The sequence below is a fragment of the Microplitis mediator genome, chromosome 10 (assembly GCF_029852145.1).
Source record: "Microplitis mediator isolate UGA2020A chromosome 10, iyMicMedi2.1, whole genome shotgun sequence".
In the NCBI taxonomy this organism is placed as follows: domain Eukaryota; kingdom Metazoa; phylum Arthropoda; class Insecta; order Hymenoptera; family Braconidae; genus Microplitis; species Microplitis mediator.
The window spans coordinates 16,256,593-16,273,410 of record NC_079978.1 but is presented as its reverse complement, the minus strand read 5'-3'; the positions used below and the strand labels follow the sequence as shown (position 1 = coordinate 16,273,410).

The window sequence follows — 16,818 nt, the reverse complement described above, 5'->3', positions numbered from 1 at the left end:
GAACTTATTTCAACTTATTTGTTTTTTTTTTAACTTATTCGTCTTTACTTCGAGCACGATAGTAATTCACCCTACTTTAGACTTGCTAAACCAAGTCGAAAAAAAGTTATTGATTGGCCTTACTTTCGCCTTAATATATAAAAATTATTTCACCTTAGTTTTGACTTTTTCACCTTATAATTTAAGTCGAATAAGTCTAAACCAAGTCAATTTCGACTTAATCTGGACTTTGTCGTCTTAAAATTCAAGTCGAATAAGCCTAAACCAAGTCAATTTCGACTTGATTTCAACTTTTTCGTCTTAAATCGTGACTAAGTAAGCCAGTTAAGTCTAAACCAAGGCGAAAACTCAATTTATTCCATATCTCCGTAAAAAAAGTCAAGTTTGTCTTGTGAAAAACGGCGCCGAATTTTGACTTAATAGTAAGCCAAGTCTAAATCAAGTTTTAATTTTGACCCGGGTATTGTTTTTAGAATGGTCTAAAGTATAATATATTTATACATGCATTCATTAGAATGTAGTGAAATTTCTTTAGATATATGTGCTTAAATCTATGTAGATTTCTTTAAAGATCGACATTTACGCAGATCTGCTTGGATACACTTATTTATTCGTGAATATAGTGAGATCTGTTTAAATCTCTTTGGATATTTTGAGATCTGTTTTGATCGCTTTTGATATTTTAAGATCTGTTTGGATATACTTAGATATAGTGAGATCTCATTGGATATTGTCAGATCTGTTTGGATCGCGCCAAAATTTGGATCCAAGCATATCTGACTGTTTGGATCCAATCATATATGCTTGGATCTAAACACTTTTTATCGGGGCCCTACTTGGCCCAGCACTGAGGAACCTATCTTTGGCACACCTATATTGGCCCATGCTTGGCTGAAGATTGGGTACTCAGTCCTGGCCGTTACTGTGATTACCCAGGCTTAGGCCAAGACTGGATAACCTAGCCTTGGCCATCCAATAGCAAGCCAGGCTTGGGCCAAGGTAAGATTACCCAAGTTTGGCTATGCCCATTGTTTAATAAGTAGATCATATAAATGTATCACTTCAACATTAGTTCGTCCAGTAGCTACCGTTCGGACCCAGCACTCAGAAGGACGGAAGTTCGCGCCCAGAGCCTAGCAGAATTTTCACCGAGTTTTTTAACTTCCCGCTAAGAAAATTGTAAATTTTCAAAAATTCGGGAAGTTATTGGTTTCGGTCCGATTTACGAAAATCGAATTTCCATCAGATGTCGACGTTTCGAGGTCCTAGGAAGCTATCCTGACTAATTTCACGATGATGTCCGAGTGTATGTATGTGTGTACGTACGTACGTACGTACGTATGTATGTATGTAAATATTCATAACTCTTGAACGGATGAACCGATTTTGATCGTTGAGGTGTCATTCGACGCGGCTTGTTAATGTCTTGAGGCCGTAAAAATTTGAACTTAATCGGTAGGGTGCGTTCAGAGATATTTCAAAAATAAAATTTTTTCGAAAATGTTTTATTTGGATAACTTTTAATTTGCTCGATGGATTGATTCCAAAATCTAATCAGCTCTGAAACTTTATAAGCCGCGTCGAATGCCACCTCAACCATCAACCATAAAAATAATATATACAGTTTAATGAGGAAAAGTCAAGTGACCTTGACAGGTCCGTTATAAAGCACAACCTCGCCGCTTCGCGTTCGAGGCGTGCAATTAATTTTTCCTGGATAGACAATAAATTTTAATATTTATTTTATAATTATTTACGTTTGAATTGTAAATGAAAGAATTATTATTCAGAATGATACTATTTACTGATGACCGTCATACCCTCGCGGACTCGGGATTACTCCGAAATCATGGTGAAATTTCGGTGAAATCATAGTGGAAAGATAGTGAACCCATAGTGAAATGACAGTGAAATCACTGTAACTTTGTGCCATTTGCTTACTGTGTGATAATTATCATCCGATGGTAATTTTATGATGATTTCACCATCGATTCATAGTAGAATCACAATAGCATAACAGTCAATTTACAGTAGTATAGCTGTAAGTTGACAGTAGTATTACTGTGTATTTACAGTGATTTCACTATCAGTTTATGATGGATCTGCAGTGCTTCAGTCATGCTTTCTCAGTAATAATACCGTGATCATACAGTGATTTCACAGCAGTCTTACTATAGATTCTTCGTGAAATCACAATAATATCGCTGTGAATTGACAGTAATATTACTGTGATTTCTTAATCATTTAATCCTGGATCTGCTTAGTTTTCATCGAGATTTAGGGGCAATATTGAGATCCTATATTTATTGATTCAAAGATAATAATAATAAAATTAATAATAATATTATAATAGCAACAATAATCCTAATCTTGGTTTTTCAATAAATAATTCTTCTTGTTTAAAAAAATTATTTAGTATCCCTTTGTACGTCTTCATGTAATTCCTCTGGAGGATTAACTGCTATTTTTTTACCCTCGGTAAAGAAGGAATTTTTTTTTTTTTTTAACGCATGATGGGACTCGAACTGCCGACCTTTCGATTGAGAGCAGCTTAAGTCATGTACTTTAGCCCGCTCGGCCACCACACGCATTCGGAACTAAATATTTAATCTGTTACTTCATGCTATTCAATACTATATATACTCAAGATTAAGCTATAAGAAAAATTATTTTATTAAATACTATAAAATTAAAAGAATTCGATATTTATCAAAAAAAATTTTTGCCTTCATTTGTAAATCATCAAGTTTTCTTAATTTAAGAATATTTTATTTTTAATTATGATAAATAATAAATATTTACTATTGAAATATTAATCTAAATGATGTTCTCTTTATTTTTTGCAGTAGTTTAAATTCAATTTATACAGTTTTAAAAAAAAAGTTATTCAATTTTTTTATTTATTTATTTTTTGTCATAATTCTGAAGAATTTTACCGTCTTAAGCTTTTATAAAATTAACTAAATTAGATAATTACAGATAAAGTTTCGCTCGGAAATTCCTAAAATAGCTAAATTTATAATAAATAAAATACATATGTGCCCAAATATTTGCTAAACTTACAAATAATTATAGGAGCATTTATGAAATAATTGATGTTATTTTTTTTTTAATTCCATTTCTATCGATTAATGACATTAAAAATTCAAATTTTGATTTTGAAATTGGATTAATGATAGATGTACCGTATCAGATCACTATCAAAGTAGAGTGAAATCATGGAGAAAACACTAATAATTTGCTGTGAAAATATCATAGAGTCACAGTGCTAATACTACTAGGTTGTCATGGGATCACGGTAAATTCATGGTTAAACCACTATGAACTGACTGTGAAACTATTGTAAAGTCACAGAGTTAACACTATCAGATTACTATGGAATCACAGTGAATTCGTAGTGAAATCACGATAAACTGACTGTGAACCCATGATAAAGCCTCAGTGTTACCATTGTTGGGTTACCATAAATCGATAGCTGATCGACAGTAAAATTATCATGAAAGTATGGTAATTTAATTCTAAACCTACAAAAGAATCACAAGTGAAATCACTATGGAACTACCATAAAATTACTGTAAAATTACTATATAACCAGAGTGACGAAATGGCACAAAACGACAGTGAATTCACTATGAAATTACCATCAATACACAGTAAACTTACGGTAAAATTGATTTCACTGTGATTTCACAGTAACCCCGAATCCGCGAGGGATTATGTTATTTGTCGCCTCTTAATGTACACAGGTAATTTATTCCCGTATACTCTAATTTTCAGAAAATTTTAAATCCATTATTTGAGACTCCGGCATAAATATTTAATGATAAACTTAATTATTTGCCATTTGGTCTTTCACAGGAATAGTAATTACGTTCACACGTGAATACGCAGACCTTAATGACCATAATATTTTGAGTCATAAGTCTAATTACCTTTTCCTAATTACCTCAGGTACATTTTTTCAGCCCCAAACTATTACTTTTTAATTACCCCCATACCCATTGTCGTGACAATTTCTTTTGTTATAAAATCCCTTAAATTTCAGTGTCTTGTCAATATTTCCTCACTTTATTCTCGAACTCCATACCCAACAGTTCGACTGAGAATATTTTAAAAGTTACGGAAAAAACAAAATTGTGTTATTTCAAAGTGCATAAGCTGTTCCAGTGTAAAGTAAGAAAGTTTCCAGTGAAGTTAAATTGACAGTGAAAAATCGTGAACAAAAATGGCTCAAAAGTGGTATTTTAACAAAGAAGAGTTGAAGAACTCTCCAAGTTCCAAGGATGGCATCAGCGCGGAGAAAGAGCTAGATCATAAACAACAAGCCGCTTACCTAATAACTGATTTGGGCAAGCGGCTAAAATTGTCAGAAGTCTGTGTACATACTGCCATTGTGTACATGCACAGATTCTTTATTCACCATTCATTAGCCAAGTTTCACCGGTATGAAATTGCCACGGCGGCGATTTTTTTGGCGGCAAAGGTGGAAGAAGAGCCACAAAAATCGCAGGCGGTCATCAGCGCTCTTCATGTCTGCCTAAACAAATACGAAGTTCACCAACTGGACACTACTTTTGCCGAGAACCAGGAGAAGGTCAAGGCACTAACTTCAAATGAGCAACTTCTTCTGGCAACACTTGGATTTAAGATGGGGGTTAGCCACCCTCATCATTACATCAAGAAATTCTGTGGGGAAATAAAAGCTTGCAAGGAATTATGCAAGATTTTTCTGCAGATGGCTAATTATACATTACAGATGACATCAATGTGCCTGAAATATAAACCGGCAGTTGTGGCGTCATTCTGTATTTATTTCACCATCCAATCGTCGCAGTGGAAGATTCCTCAAGTCATAGACGGGAATCTTTGGTTTTGGCTACTCGATACGAAAGTGACGTTCGATTTGCTGATTAAGATGGACAGGGAGTTCAAAGCGGTTTTAGATAAAATGTCACCCAGAATAAAAAACCGGGTGATGGGATTATTTAAAAATCCATCGGTCAAAGTGAGTGCAGTGAATCGGATAGCGACGACCCCCAGTTCATCGGATCCAGAAAATGTTTCCGGTAACCCTGAAGTCGAGAAACCAAGGACTCGACGAAAAATCAGCTATCACGAGTATCGTGATAGACTGATGAAGAAAAAATCTGAGTCAGATGGGTCATCGACTTCTTCACCTCCTGATGTAGAAGTTCAGGATAATTCCATTGGAAGTACCTGCCAACTTGTACCCTCAACTGTAGCGGGTCTGGACCACAGCCGTAAGCGTCAAAATAATTACGACATGGGCAGTATTTTGTGTTCTGCTAAAAGACGTAAGTTTTTGTAGTTTTAATAAGTTTATAATTTTTTGTACATAATTATTTATCATCCAATTATTTTTTATAGTAAAATATTATTGTAGGTTTTATTATTTTCATAAATTAAATATTAAGTATTTCATGTAAATAGTAAATAGTGAAATAGTAAATTATATTTTAAAAATTTACTTTTTATTTAATAAGTTTAATATATTTTTTGTAAAAAATTAAATATTAATGTAATTAAAGTTAATGATAATGCACCATAGATTTAATCATGTCTTTTGAAAAATAAAATATTAATAAAACGAAATCCTCTTTTTGTTTTGATTTTAATATAGTTAATTATTTTATATAAGTAATTTTATTTTAAGAGTAATAATTAATTTTTATGACAGTAAAGTTAGCGAACATCTGACAATTTTTAAAACTTTGAAATAATAAATTAAAATGTTTACAAAATAAAAAAAAAAAATTCATATTTAGACAATTCGAAATTCAGTAGATGCATTTTTTAAAAATTCCATTACTTTAATTATATAATTTTTTTAGATGTAATTAAAAAATTGTCGGATGTCTACTACACTTATACTTAGTTAATTTTTCCAAATTAAATTTTTATAAAATTTTTTAATGAATGCAGAATAAAAATCAAAAATTTAATTCAAAATATCACTTTCTAATTTTAAAAAATAAAAATTATCTTCGAATAAAAAATTTAAAAAAAATATATGATCCTGAAGTTAGCGGACAATTAAAAATTCTCAAATGTATTTTTCTAGAATTTAATTAAAAAAAAAAAATAATTGCACATATATAAAATTTAAAAAAATTTGGAAAATCCAAAAGTGCACGCCTCGAACGCTCATATTATAATAAAATTAATTATTAATGTTTTTTCTTTATTACAAAATTTTTTAATAAACATCTAGACTTTCCTTATTTTTTTTTTTAAATTTAGTTAATTAGATAACAGTTGGCAAGTCGACTTGTCACACGATATAAGAAAACAAAAAAAATTTATCTGATGGTAAAGTGGAGCCTTATAATATCAGCAAAGTTTCATGATAATCATGCCTACTTATATTTGTGGGGGAAAAGTGGCGGATTAAGCATTAGTAAACATAATCAGTTTTCAGTTTTTAATTGATAATAAATGAACGAGAAGGACTACAGTAGTAATATTCAAAAGGCTTCTATTCTACTAAAATCTGAAGCTATTGAAAAAAAAAATTGGACTGATTAATTGAGTTTTTCGAGAGATATCTTGCTCACACACGGACATCCCAATTGACGTCCAACTAGTCTCATGTTAAATAATTTTTTTTCTTATTATAGTGTAGCTTAATGAAATTTTTAATTAAATCCAAATTATTCTTTAGAAATTGCTTTAGACATTGGTGTACTTTTTTTTCCACAGAGGCGAATTATGAAATTAGCAGAAATGATTAAAGGTAGGTAAATCCCGTTTTTACGACAAGTCGATTATAGAGCACAACCTCTCCCGCTATCGCGTCCGAGGCGTGCAATAAAAAAAGGCATGTCTAATAATGTTTTTTTCACAAAATCAAATTTTTTTCTATGTCTAAAACAAGTATAAATAAAAGCCTTGAATCAAGTGATTATTTTACTTTATTGAAGAAAATAATTTCTTGGAACTATAGTTCCATTTGAATATATTCAAGAAAGTAAAATTCTTGAATTAAGTATTGCTTTTTGAAAAATTTTATTCTCAGCGTGATAGTATGACATTCATCAAAGATCCTTACTTAAAAAATATTATTAACAATAATTTAAAAGGACTATGGTGTTAAATTTTTATTAACATTCAATTATTAGAATATTTTATAGAATATTTATATAGATAAATAAATATAGAATATTTATCAACTTACGGGTATTTAATATTACTAAATAATATTTTATAATCAAACATATAAACTATTTAAAATTATAGTGGTAAAAGTAAATCTAATGGATATTTAGAAAATATTTCTTCTGAATATTTTTTTACTAAATCAGCAATATTATTTCCAATTGCTGGTTTCATATCCACAGCAACAGTTTTCCAATTGTCTCTTAAAAACGTATTCATTCCTAATGCCAATGTTTTATCACGATTAAACGAATTATCTAAATTCATATTAGCATGCCCGACATCAAAATCAGTCAATACATCTTTTATTTTAAAATATATTTTTTTATCTATATTATTTTCATAACGTTCACCCTGAATCATTATATCAGCATTTATTTCACTGAAATTTCCTTGACATTGACCTTGTCCTCTAATTGGTATCATCATAATTCTTCCATTTATGTCATAGTCCGAAGTCATCGACAGTCGAGGAAAAAAAATTTTTAATTGAATTTGATTTTTATCGAAATCAATGCTAAATATTTTTGAAAAAATTATAGAATTAGATTAAAAATAATAATAATTAATAATTTAAAAAAAAATAAATAATTACTTGACTTTTTTTAGCACAAAATGAGTTCCTCCGTTGATTAAAATATTTGTGCAAACAAATTTAACAGCAATAGTCGCTGCTGATTGACTTATATTTATTTTTGAAATCTTTAATGGTTCACATGATGGAATATTCAGTTCTTTAATTCCAACTCGTAAGCGTGGTTTGATAGCTTCTACACTATGTTTTACGCATTCATTCAAATGCAAGTCACTGCGATGACATATCTTGAGAAATGATGCTATTTATTTAAAAAAAAAAAATTATGTATATAAATAAAAAAAAAAAAGTAAACATTACACCGGCAGGCATAATATAATTTAGTTGAAAATAGACTCATGTCGCCTAGATTCCTCATCGAGGACTCTGACTCACAAGTCTATTTTGTGTTGATATACTGATTGAAGGATACAAGTCCAAGTTTTGTTTAATTCTTAAATTAAAGATAGATATATATATTAGAGTGGTCCAAAAAAAACATTTTTTTTTTTTTCAAGGGCTATTATCTCAAAAGCTTCTCTAAGGTATAAAAAAAATACCCTCCAAAGTGCAGCTTGATATCTCAATTCTTCAAGAAGCTCAATACATTTATATTTTCCCATTTAAACAACACGTAAAAAATTTTTTTTTACGTTTTCATCCGGTAAAACTACCAAAAAAATTTTTCTCTGAATTTTCCATCAATTATTCTTGTAGGAAATTTAATTCTCTACAAAAAAATATTGAATTAGTTTTTTCGTAATCCTAACGGGTAAAAAGTTATTGAGCTTTAAATATTCGCAATAAAAGAAAATTTAATTAGATATGAAGAAAATTAAATTCAGTATCCATCCGCAAGTACTAGCTTTAGTTGAAAAATATAATGAATTAGGACAAAAGATGAAGAACAGAAACAATATCTGTTACAAATAGTTGCTGATCATAGGAAAAAATATCCAAATTGTAATAAGAAAAATTTTTCATAATTATATTAACGATTATTAAATTATTTAATTATTATAAACAGTTTAGAGTTTGATTAATTTCGAAATAAATACATGCAGTGACCAAAAAAGTTTTAAAAAAATTGAGAATTATTTCAAATCTATAAAAATAAAATAAATTATCTAGTAATGGTGTCAATTCCATCCAAGAGTTGCTCAAACTATCTTCCTTCAAATTTACTTAGTAACGAGTACTTAAAGCTCAATAACTTTTTAATCGTTAGGATTACGAAAAAACTATTTGAATACTTTTTTGTAGAGAATTAAATTTCCTATAAGAATGATTAATGGAAAATACCGAAAAAATTTTTTTTCTTCGTTTTACCGGATGAAAACGTAGAAAAAAATCGGTCTATCAGTTGACCCTGCCAGCCCTAAAACTTCCCGTTGTTTTCAAGCTCAACAACCTCGAAAACATTATTGTGAATACATTTTCGACCACTAATATATATATATATATATATATATATATATATATATATATATATATATATATATATATATATATATATAATAATAGTTAACTATAATGAATTTAAAAAAAAAATCAATAAAACTTACGAACTTCTACACATTTACTTATAGTTAAAAGGGATAACAGAATAAGTAACTTCCACTGAGACATTTTAATTGCAACTAAACGTGTAATTAAATTTCGTACGTAAAAAAAAATGTATACTAAATGATTAATACGTGCCAACTATATGATTCAATAATCACTTAAATTAATTTGCTGAGGCATTTATTTTTATTTCTCAACGTACAGATACACAAAAAATAAACGTGACTATCTTTTATTGGCCAACATTTTTGTAATAATTTAAATAATGCATTAAATGACAAAGAAGTTAAGTTTTGTTTAAACTTTTATAGCTAAATCATCAAAAATTCAGAAGCCGTTGATGTAATGTAAATTACATGATTGTAATTATTGATATGATATAGTTGTAGATGTAAGGTCAAAAAAAAAGCCTTGCCCTCTATTACTTTAGCAGTTAAATATAAAAAATAAAGAGAGACTAAATAGTTTAAGATCAAAACAAACATAATATACTTTATAATAGTAGTCCATGGCCCAGATTTTTACCCTCTTTTATCAACCGATTCTCTATAAAAACCACATGTGGTTAATTATCAACTTACAGTCTTTATCTTGATCTTCGAAGTAATCACAAATCTCGCGTGATTTTATATTTAACAAAAAAAAATTATTATTTATTGAGCTTAAATAATTGAATGTGTATTGTGATCTCGGGTGTTCTTACGATTATTGTTATAATTGCTATTACTTGTTTAATTATTTATCAACCAGTATTCATTCGGAAAACTAAAGACATTGAATATAATAATGATTAAAATGAAATTAATTATTTTATATTTGCTGATTGCATCAATCAGCAAGACTAGTCTTGGTAATATAAATTTACTAGAAATGTCTCAAACACTTTGGTCAAAGCTCCTAAATGGGGGATTAACGAATATTGGTCCTTTGGATCCATTACGTATCCCTGTTGTTAAAGTTGACCAATCACAAAATAAAACAAATTATCGAATTATTTTAAATAATATTGAAATTGTTGGTCTTAATCAATCAACATTAGAAAGTATTCATATTGGAAAAGGAAGAGTTAAGTCTAATTTAAGTGAACATGAAGCTGGTTATGTCAGTTATTCTGATCGAAATGTTATTGATTCAATCAGATATAGATTTCATACGGTTGTAAAAGAGCCAAAAACTCAAGATAATGAACAATTTAAAGTTCAATCAATAGAAACATTCAAAACTTCTGATAGGCAGGATCAATATACAAACGATCCGTCTCAAAAAACTTATTATAATAATAATCAACAAAGTCAACAGAGATATAATAATAATAATCAACGATATACTAGTCAGCAATACCAACAACGACGGGATCAAAATTATCCAATGCAACAAGAGTTTGATAATAAAAGAAATGAACAAAGAACTAACGGTGATCGTGGACATTATCAATTCCATTATCAACGTCATCCTCAGCCAATGGCTGATTACTCAACAACCTCTAAAACAGTTCCAGTTAATAGAAACAAAGAGTCTCAAGATCAAGATCTGTATTTAGTTTATGCTCAAAGTCAGTCAAATTATGAAAATCAAAAGAGATTACAAGATAACCAAAGACCTAGAGTTCATAGTTATCAAGCTACTCCTCAAGATCGTCAGTCAAATTACGAGCATCAAAGAAAACTACAAGATAACCAAAGACCTAGAGTTCATAGTTATCAAGCTACTCCTCAAGATCGTCAGTCGAATTACGAACATCAAAGAAAACTACAAGATAACCAAAGACCTAGAGTTTATAGTTATCAAGCTACTCCTCAAGATAGTATTGCAACAGAAACTAATATTGAAACTCAAAGAACATTCACAAATAAAGGAAATCCAGTACGATTTTCTCTAAACTTAGGATCTAAACCACCGTGTGTTCATGAAGAAAAAGATGTAGAAAGTATTGATGTTAAGTCAACAAATACGGGATCATCATCAAGATTAGAAAATCAACCTGGATACGTTGATATTGTTTATGCTGACCAAAACGATAATAAAATGCGTCGTTTTGGTAATTTAAGAATTGAATCAACAAGAGACAAAACGGTTTATCGTCTTGAAGACGTAATGAAGGTTATTGAACATTTCACTATAACAATCTCAAACAGTACCCCACACATTTTAAATGTCCAATGATGTTAAACTATTATAAGCTTATTAAAATTTAATTAATTATTTAAAAAAAAATTAAAGTACTAGTTGAAAAAAAGACAACGTAATTATAGTTAAGTCTGTAAAAGAATGATTTTTTACCCACCATTTTCTACGATTAATTCATTGTTGCGCATGCACGTTAGTGCAAATTCATAAACTTCATCATAGCCAAGTAGTGGGAGAAAAGATCATTCTTTTGCGAACTTAACTATATAATTTTTTTATGATATAGATTTGAAAAAGAATTACTTACAGTTTTCTGAAATTTCAATAAAAATAAGATTTAGAAGAACTGCGAGTAATTTTTTTTAAAACCTACATATATTCTGGAAAAATTATAATTACATTTTTTTCACCTAATGCTTCAATTTTTTTTTTTTTTTAATTAATTATAAAATTTTTAGTACGGTTATTACGGGGGTATCGCCTCAGAATATTCTTAACTTATCTTATCATTATTATTAATATTATTTACTTTAATAGGATTTGGATAATCATCGCAGATTTATAATTCATAATTTCACAGACAGTGAATTATTGCTCAAGAGAAATGATGCAGTAAGAACTGCTGAAGAGACTAGAAGAATAAAAGATTTAATTCGGTATGCTAAAGATTTTCAAGAAAAACAAGGTTACTTTGAAGAAGGAATGGAAATAACATATCACTATGGAAATGAATCCGAGCGTAAAGTATTTGATGGAAAAAGATCGAAGCGCGCTCATAGTGAAGATGAGAACGAAGTAAATATTATTAATTATAAGTGTTTTAAATAATAAACAGTTTGTTTATTTTTCTTTTTTTTTGTAATTAAGGACGACATTATCCATGTGATCATGAAAATTCATGCTCCTCTACTAAAAATTAAATCAGATTATGTCCTTATGGGAAAAGTTGGAAATCAGGTTTTACGAGGCAATGGAGTACTTGATGGACAATTTAGTAAGAGTTTAATAAGAAAAAATATAAATTTAATCAAATTTTTTAATTAATATTTTTCTTTTTACGTTTATCAAGTCTACTAATTTTGTGAATTAATTTATTGACTTGAAATTACATTGAATATAATTTTTAAACAATTAGCGGATGTGACCGGAGAGTTCACTGTTGAACTAAAGAAGACTGGAAATACAACGATGATCGTACGTGCAGCGAGGGCAAAACTTGAAGCCAATAACAAGAATGTCACTCTTCAGGGTATGGACGAGAATGGGCCAGTAGAAGAAATTTTAACTCAAGGTATGTATATAGATATATATAAGTGTGTTGATTTAAAAGTCGATCTTTCATTCGTCACGGCATCGCGAGCATTGCACCGTGATCAGTGAAATTCCTTCGATGAAAGTACTCGGACGATTTAGTTTTATAGTGTTACGATATTGACATCTTGGGAATATTATCAAACAGCAATTAATTATTTTATTGGTGAAGCTACTACTTTCATTAAGTTACGGTTAATGACCAGCCAATAAAACTTTATTTAATATATAATAAAAATAAATTTACTTTCATAAAATTATATTATCAATTTAATTATGGGTGTTACTCTTAATGCGTTACTTCAACACGCACACCCATGAAAATCTTTATTATTATGTAATTGTGTACATAGTAATAACTAAATTGAGATAAATGTACATAACTACCGATCCATTAAATTAATAATGTCATGTAATAGTAATTACTTATGCTGATGATAAAAATTTTCCTTGAAATATAGAGCAAATTACTTGAAGTTATTAAAATGTTTAAATCAATCGAAAATATAAAATACACGGAGAAAAATGTTGGCTCGAAGCCTACCAATTTTTCTTACGCTGTCGACCAAACTTGAAACAGGAAGTGAAGCATCCAAAAAATTATTATGTTCATACGAAAAATTATTACCCTAACGGACCCAAATTACGGTAAATTACGGTAAACCCACCGTAAATCACGGTAATCCACCGTAAAATACCGATTTACCGTAAATTACGGCGGCTTTACCGTAATTTACGGTGGTTTTACCGTAATTTACGGTGGTTTTACCGTAATTTACGGTGGATTTTCCGCAATTTACGATGAATTTACCGAAAAATACGGAAATACGGTAATCCACCGTAAATTACGGTAATTCGGTAATCCACCCGAATTTTTTTACGGTATTTATCGTATTCGACGGTAAATTTACGGTATACCCGCCGTAATTTACGGTAATCCACCGTAAAGTACCGATTTACCGTAAATTACGGTGGATTTACCGCAATTTACGGTGGGTTTACAGTAATTTACGGTGGATTTACCGTAATTTACGGTAAATCTACTCGAATTTTACGGTATTCTACGGTAGATTTACTGTAAAAATACCGTGAATCTACGGTAACTCAGGTCTGCTAGGGTATGCTGTATTACAATACTTAGTAGGCGCGAGAAACTTATCGATAAGCTTTTATGACAATTACTTCCATACATTATAATAGTTGTGATGCGGCATAATAATTTTTTGGATGCTTCACTTGTTGTTTCAAGTTTGGTCGACATCGTAAGAAAAATTGGTAGCTTTCGAGCCAACATTTTTCTCCGTGTAATAATTATTTGGAATTACGGGATATACGCCCGTAATTTCTGGGGAAAGCTCCATAAATATGGAAACAATTCCTATTATTATGATAACAGTTCCTATGTTGTATGGTGATTGAATTATGGCATCGATTGGAGTAGTTTCCACATGAAAAAAAATTGCGGTTGCTACAACAGCTGTAGTTAAGGTTACTACGATTACTACAAGTTGGAGAAGCAAAGAAATATCAGCATAAACTTGGAATAACCCAATCACACGTGTAGTAATGCCATCTACAGTCATTAATGTTTACTATAAATTTAGTAGTCAGTGCTATTTATCTAGTACCCTCTAGTACATATTGAAATAATAGCAACTGCATTGTTTTATTACAATATTGGGGTTAGTTGAGCCACAATTTTTTCCGTTCATAGTCAAATAGGAATAAATTTTTTATCCACATTGGAACGGTTCGTACACGGAAAAAGATAGATAGGAATGGTTACTGCGATCCTACATACAGTCGACTCTGTCTAAAGGTTCCATGTCGGGACAGGACCATTGCCTAAAGGTTCCCTCCCCACCATCAGCACTTCCCCTACAATATATTCCCCTCGAGCGCTGAGGCGCACGCTAAAACGAACACATTGCGCAGTAAACATAACCTCAAAAAAACGTGCATTTAAAGTTAGCGCTCGAAAACTGAATTGTGATTCGTCACTCGAGAAAGCGGGTGGGGGAATATCCGGGAACCTTTAAGCAATGTATCCTGGAACCCATAGACAGCGGGAACCTTTAGGTAGAGAACCTTTAGACAGAGTCGACTGTAGCAACCATTACTATGTTACACATTATGTCGAAAACATGACTGCTTATCGTGTTCACAGTCACTATTCGCTTTCCAGAAAATACTGGTTCCTGTCAGCAGTCGATGTGTTACTATATAAAATAGGTATAGGTCCTGTGTGGAGATGCGAAAGACTCCCTGGACAAATGCGCTCATTGTCGTTCAACATAGTAGCCATTCCTGTGCTGGACAGGAACTGTTGCTCTTTCAGTCACATGTCTGACTACTGTTTAACGGGCACTAATGTTGTAAACAGCACTCAGGCATGTGACTGAAAGCAACAGTTCCTGTCCAGCACAGGAATGGTTACTATGCTAAACGACAATGAGCGCATTTGTCCCGGGAGTCTTTCGCATCTCCACACAGGACCTATACCTATTTTATATAGTAACACATCGACTGCTGAAAGGAACCAGTATTATCTGGAAAACGAATGGTGACTGTGAACACGATAACTAGTCATATTTTTGACATAATGTGTAACATAGTAATGGTTACTATATTGGATCGTACTCAGTCACCATTCGCTTTCCAAATAATAAAATTAATCTTAGCACATTACTAGTTCTCGTTATAATAGGAATGGGTCGTTTTTACATAATTTACGATCATTCTTGTGTAGCACAGTAACCGATCCTATCTATTTTTTCCGTGTAGGTGTATATGGGAATAAACCCTATACATCATGGTAATCGTTTCTATAGTACTATGGTAAACGATACCACATATTATGATAATGATTACTATGGTGGTATGGTAGTGGTTGCTATAGTAGTATAGAAGCGATTATCATAATGAAATAGAATCTATTCCGGTATCATATATATATTCCTAAAGGAATGAAACCCACACAGATAGGAACGATTACCACAATTTGTATGAGTACCATTCCTATAACCAACTATTCAAAAAAACCTGTTACTGTACAATATGGAAACCATTCTCATGATATATTGTAATTGATACCGTAAATTTCTTTCCGTGGACAAAGTAAAAACTTTCATTATTTACATTTAATATCAATTTGATAGAACATTCAAATGATATTACAGTAATATGCTATATATACACTTGTTGATGATATGAAAGACCGTAAAAGAAAATTTAGCACACAATACGTGGTAATTTCGATGTCCAACAATCACTTAAAAAAAAAATTATAATAAATTTCTTTTCTTCTTTTTCTAAACAATAAAATTTTGTATGCTAAACAATAAAACAATGACAACTAAAACAAAATATATAATATAATATAAATGAATGATTAAGAAATTTCAATAGTTACTTCCGATTGCAGGTTTATTGGCTGCGGAAGCGGTTGCTGCGATGTTAGCTGATGATCTGGCAACAAAAATACTTAATGATACTGTCACCGATGCTATTATTTATAAAATGTATAAAGAATTGCCAAATAACTAATAAGTATTTATAAATTTATTTAAAATTTTTATTTATTTATTGACAATGTAATTTTATTATTTATTTGTAAATCTTAACAATTATTATTTATGAAAACTCAATAAAGATATTTATATTGACATTTTTAATAAATTCTTTTTTTATTTTTTTTGGGGGGGGGGAGATACCAAAATTTGTTTGTTACTAAACATAATTTTATTTTTATTACATTCATAACTATTGTTACCCAACATATTATTTATGAGTCCTTGAAAACTATTGATTCGGTTGACAATTATAATAATTATTTGTTGGCCCACAGGATATTTAATAAAAATTGTTAATAGACAATAAAATTTACAATACAGCCAAAGATATAGAGAGAAGTTAACATATGACAATAAACAGATGTAGCGATGAAAGGAAAAGCGCGGGTCGTATTGTAATCTCATATATATATATGTATTGTTAGCGGAAAAAATGTCATTTAAGTAAGGGTCAGTATTTATACGGCCCTGACTGATTTAAAAGCATGCATT

At 30.4% G+C, this 16,818-nt stretch overlaps 3 protein-coding genes across 3 annotated transcripts; 2 read left to right on the top strand and 1 right to left on the bottom strand.

Annotated features, from left to right (window-relative positions):
• Positions 1 to 4,225: 4,225 nt before the first annotated feature.
• On the top strand, positions 4,226 to 5,329 carry LOC130676373 (cyclin-T-like). The gene has a single exon (XM_057482525.1). The coding sequence runs from the start codon at positions 4,226 to 4,228 to the stop codon at positions 5,327 to 5,329; it is 1,104 nt and encodes a 367-aa protein (XP_057338508.1).
• Positions 5,330 to 7,007: 1,678 nt separating this feature from the next.
• On the bottom strand, positions 7,008 to 9,471 carry LOC130675683 (protein takeout-like). The gene is made up of 3 exons (XM_057481505.1): positions 9,316 to 9,471; positions 7,772 to 8,012; positions 7,008 to 7,693 (listed from the first exon to the last, which is right to left on the bottom strand). Exons 1-3 carry the CDS (start codon positions 9,377 to 9,379, stop codon positions 7,252 to 7,254), a joined length of 747 nt encoding a protein of 248 aa, XP_057337488.1. The 5' UTR covers positions 9,380 to 9,471; the 3' UTR covers positions 7,008 to 7,251.
• Positions 9,472 to 9,597: 126 nt separating this feature from the next.
• Positions 9,598 to 16,344, top strand: LOC130675682 (transcription factor SPT20 homolog). Its single transcript, XM_057481503.1, has 5 exons — positions 9,598 to 11,416; positions 11,981 to 12,238; positions 12,311 to 12,437; positions 12,579 to 12,734; positions 16,179 to 16,344. The coding sequence occupies exons 1-5, from the start codon at positions 10,103 to 10,105 to the stop codon at positions 16,298 to 16,300; spliced, it is 1,977 nt and encodes a 658-aa protein (XP_057337486.1). The 5' UTR covers positions 9,598 to 10,102; the 3' UTR covers positions 16,301 to 16,344.
• The last annotated feature ends 474 nt before the right edge of the window (positions 16,345 to 16,818 follow it).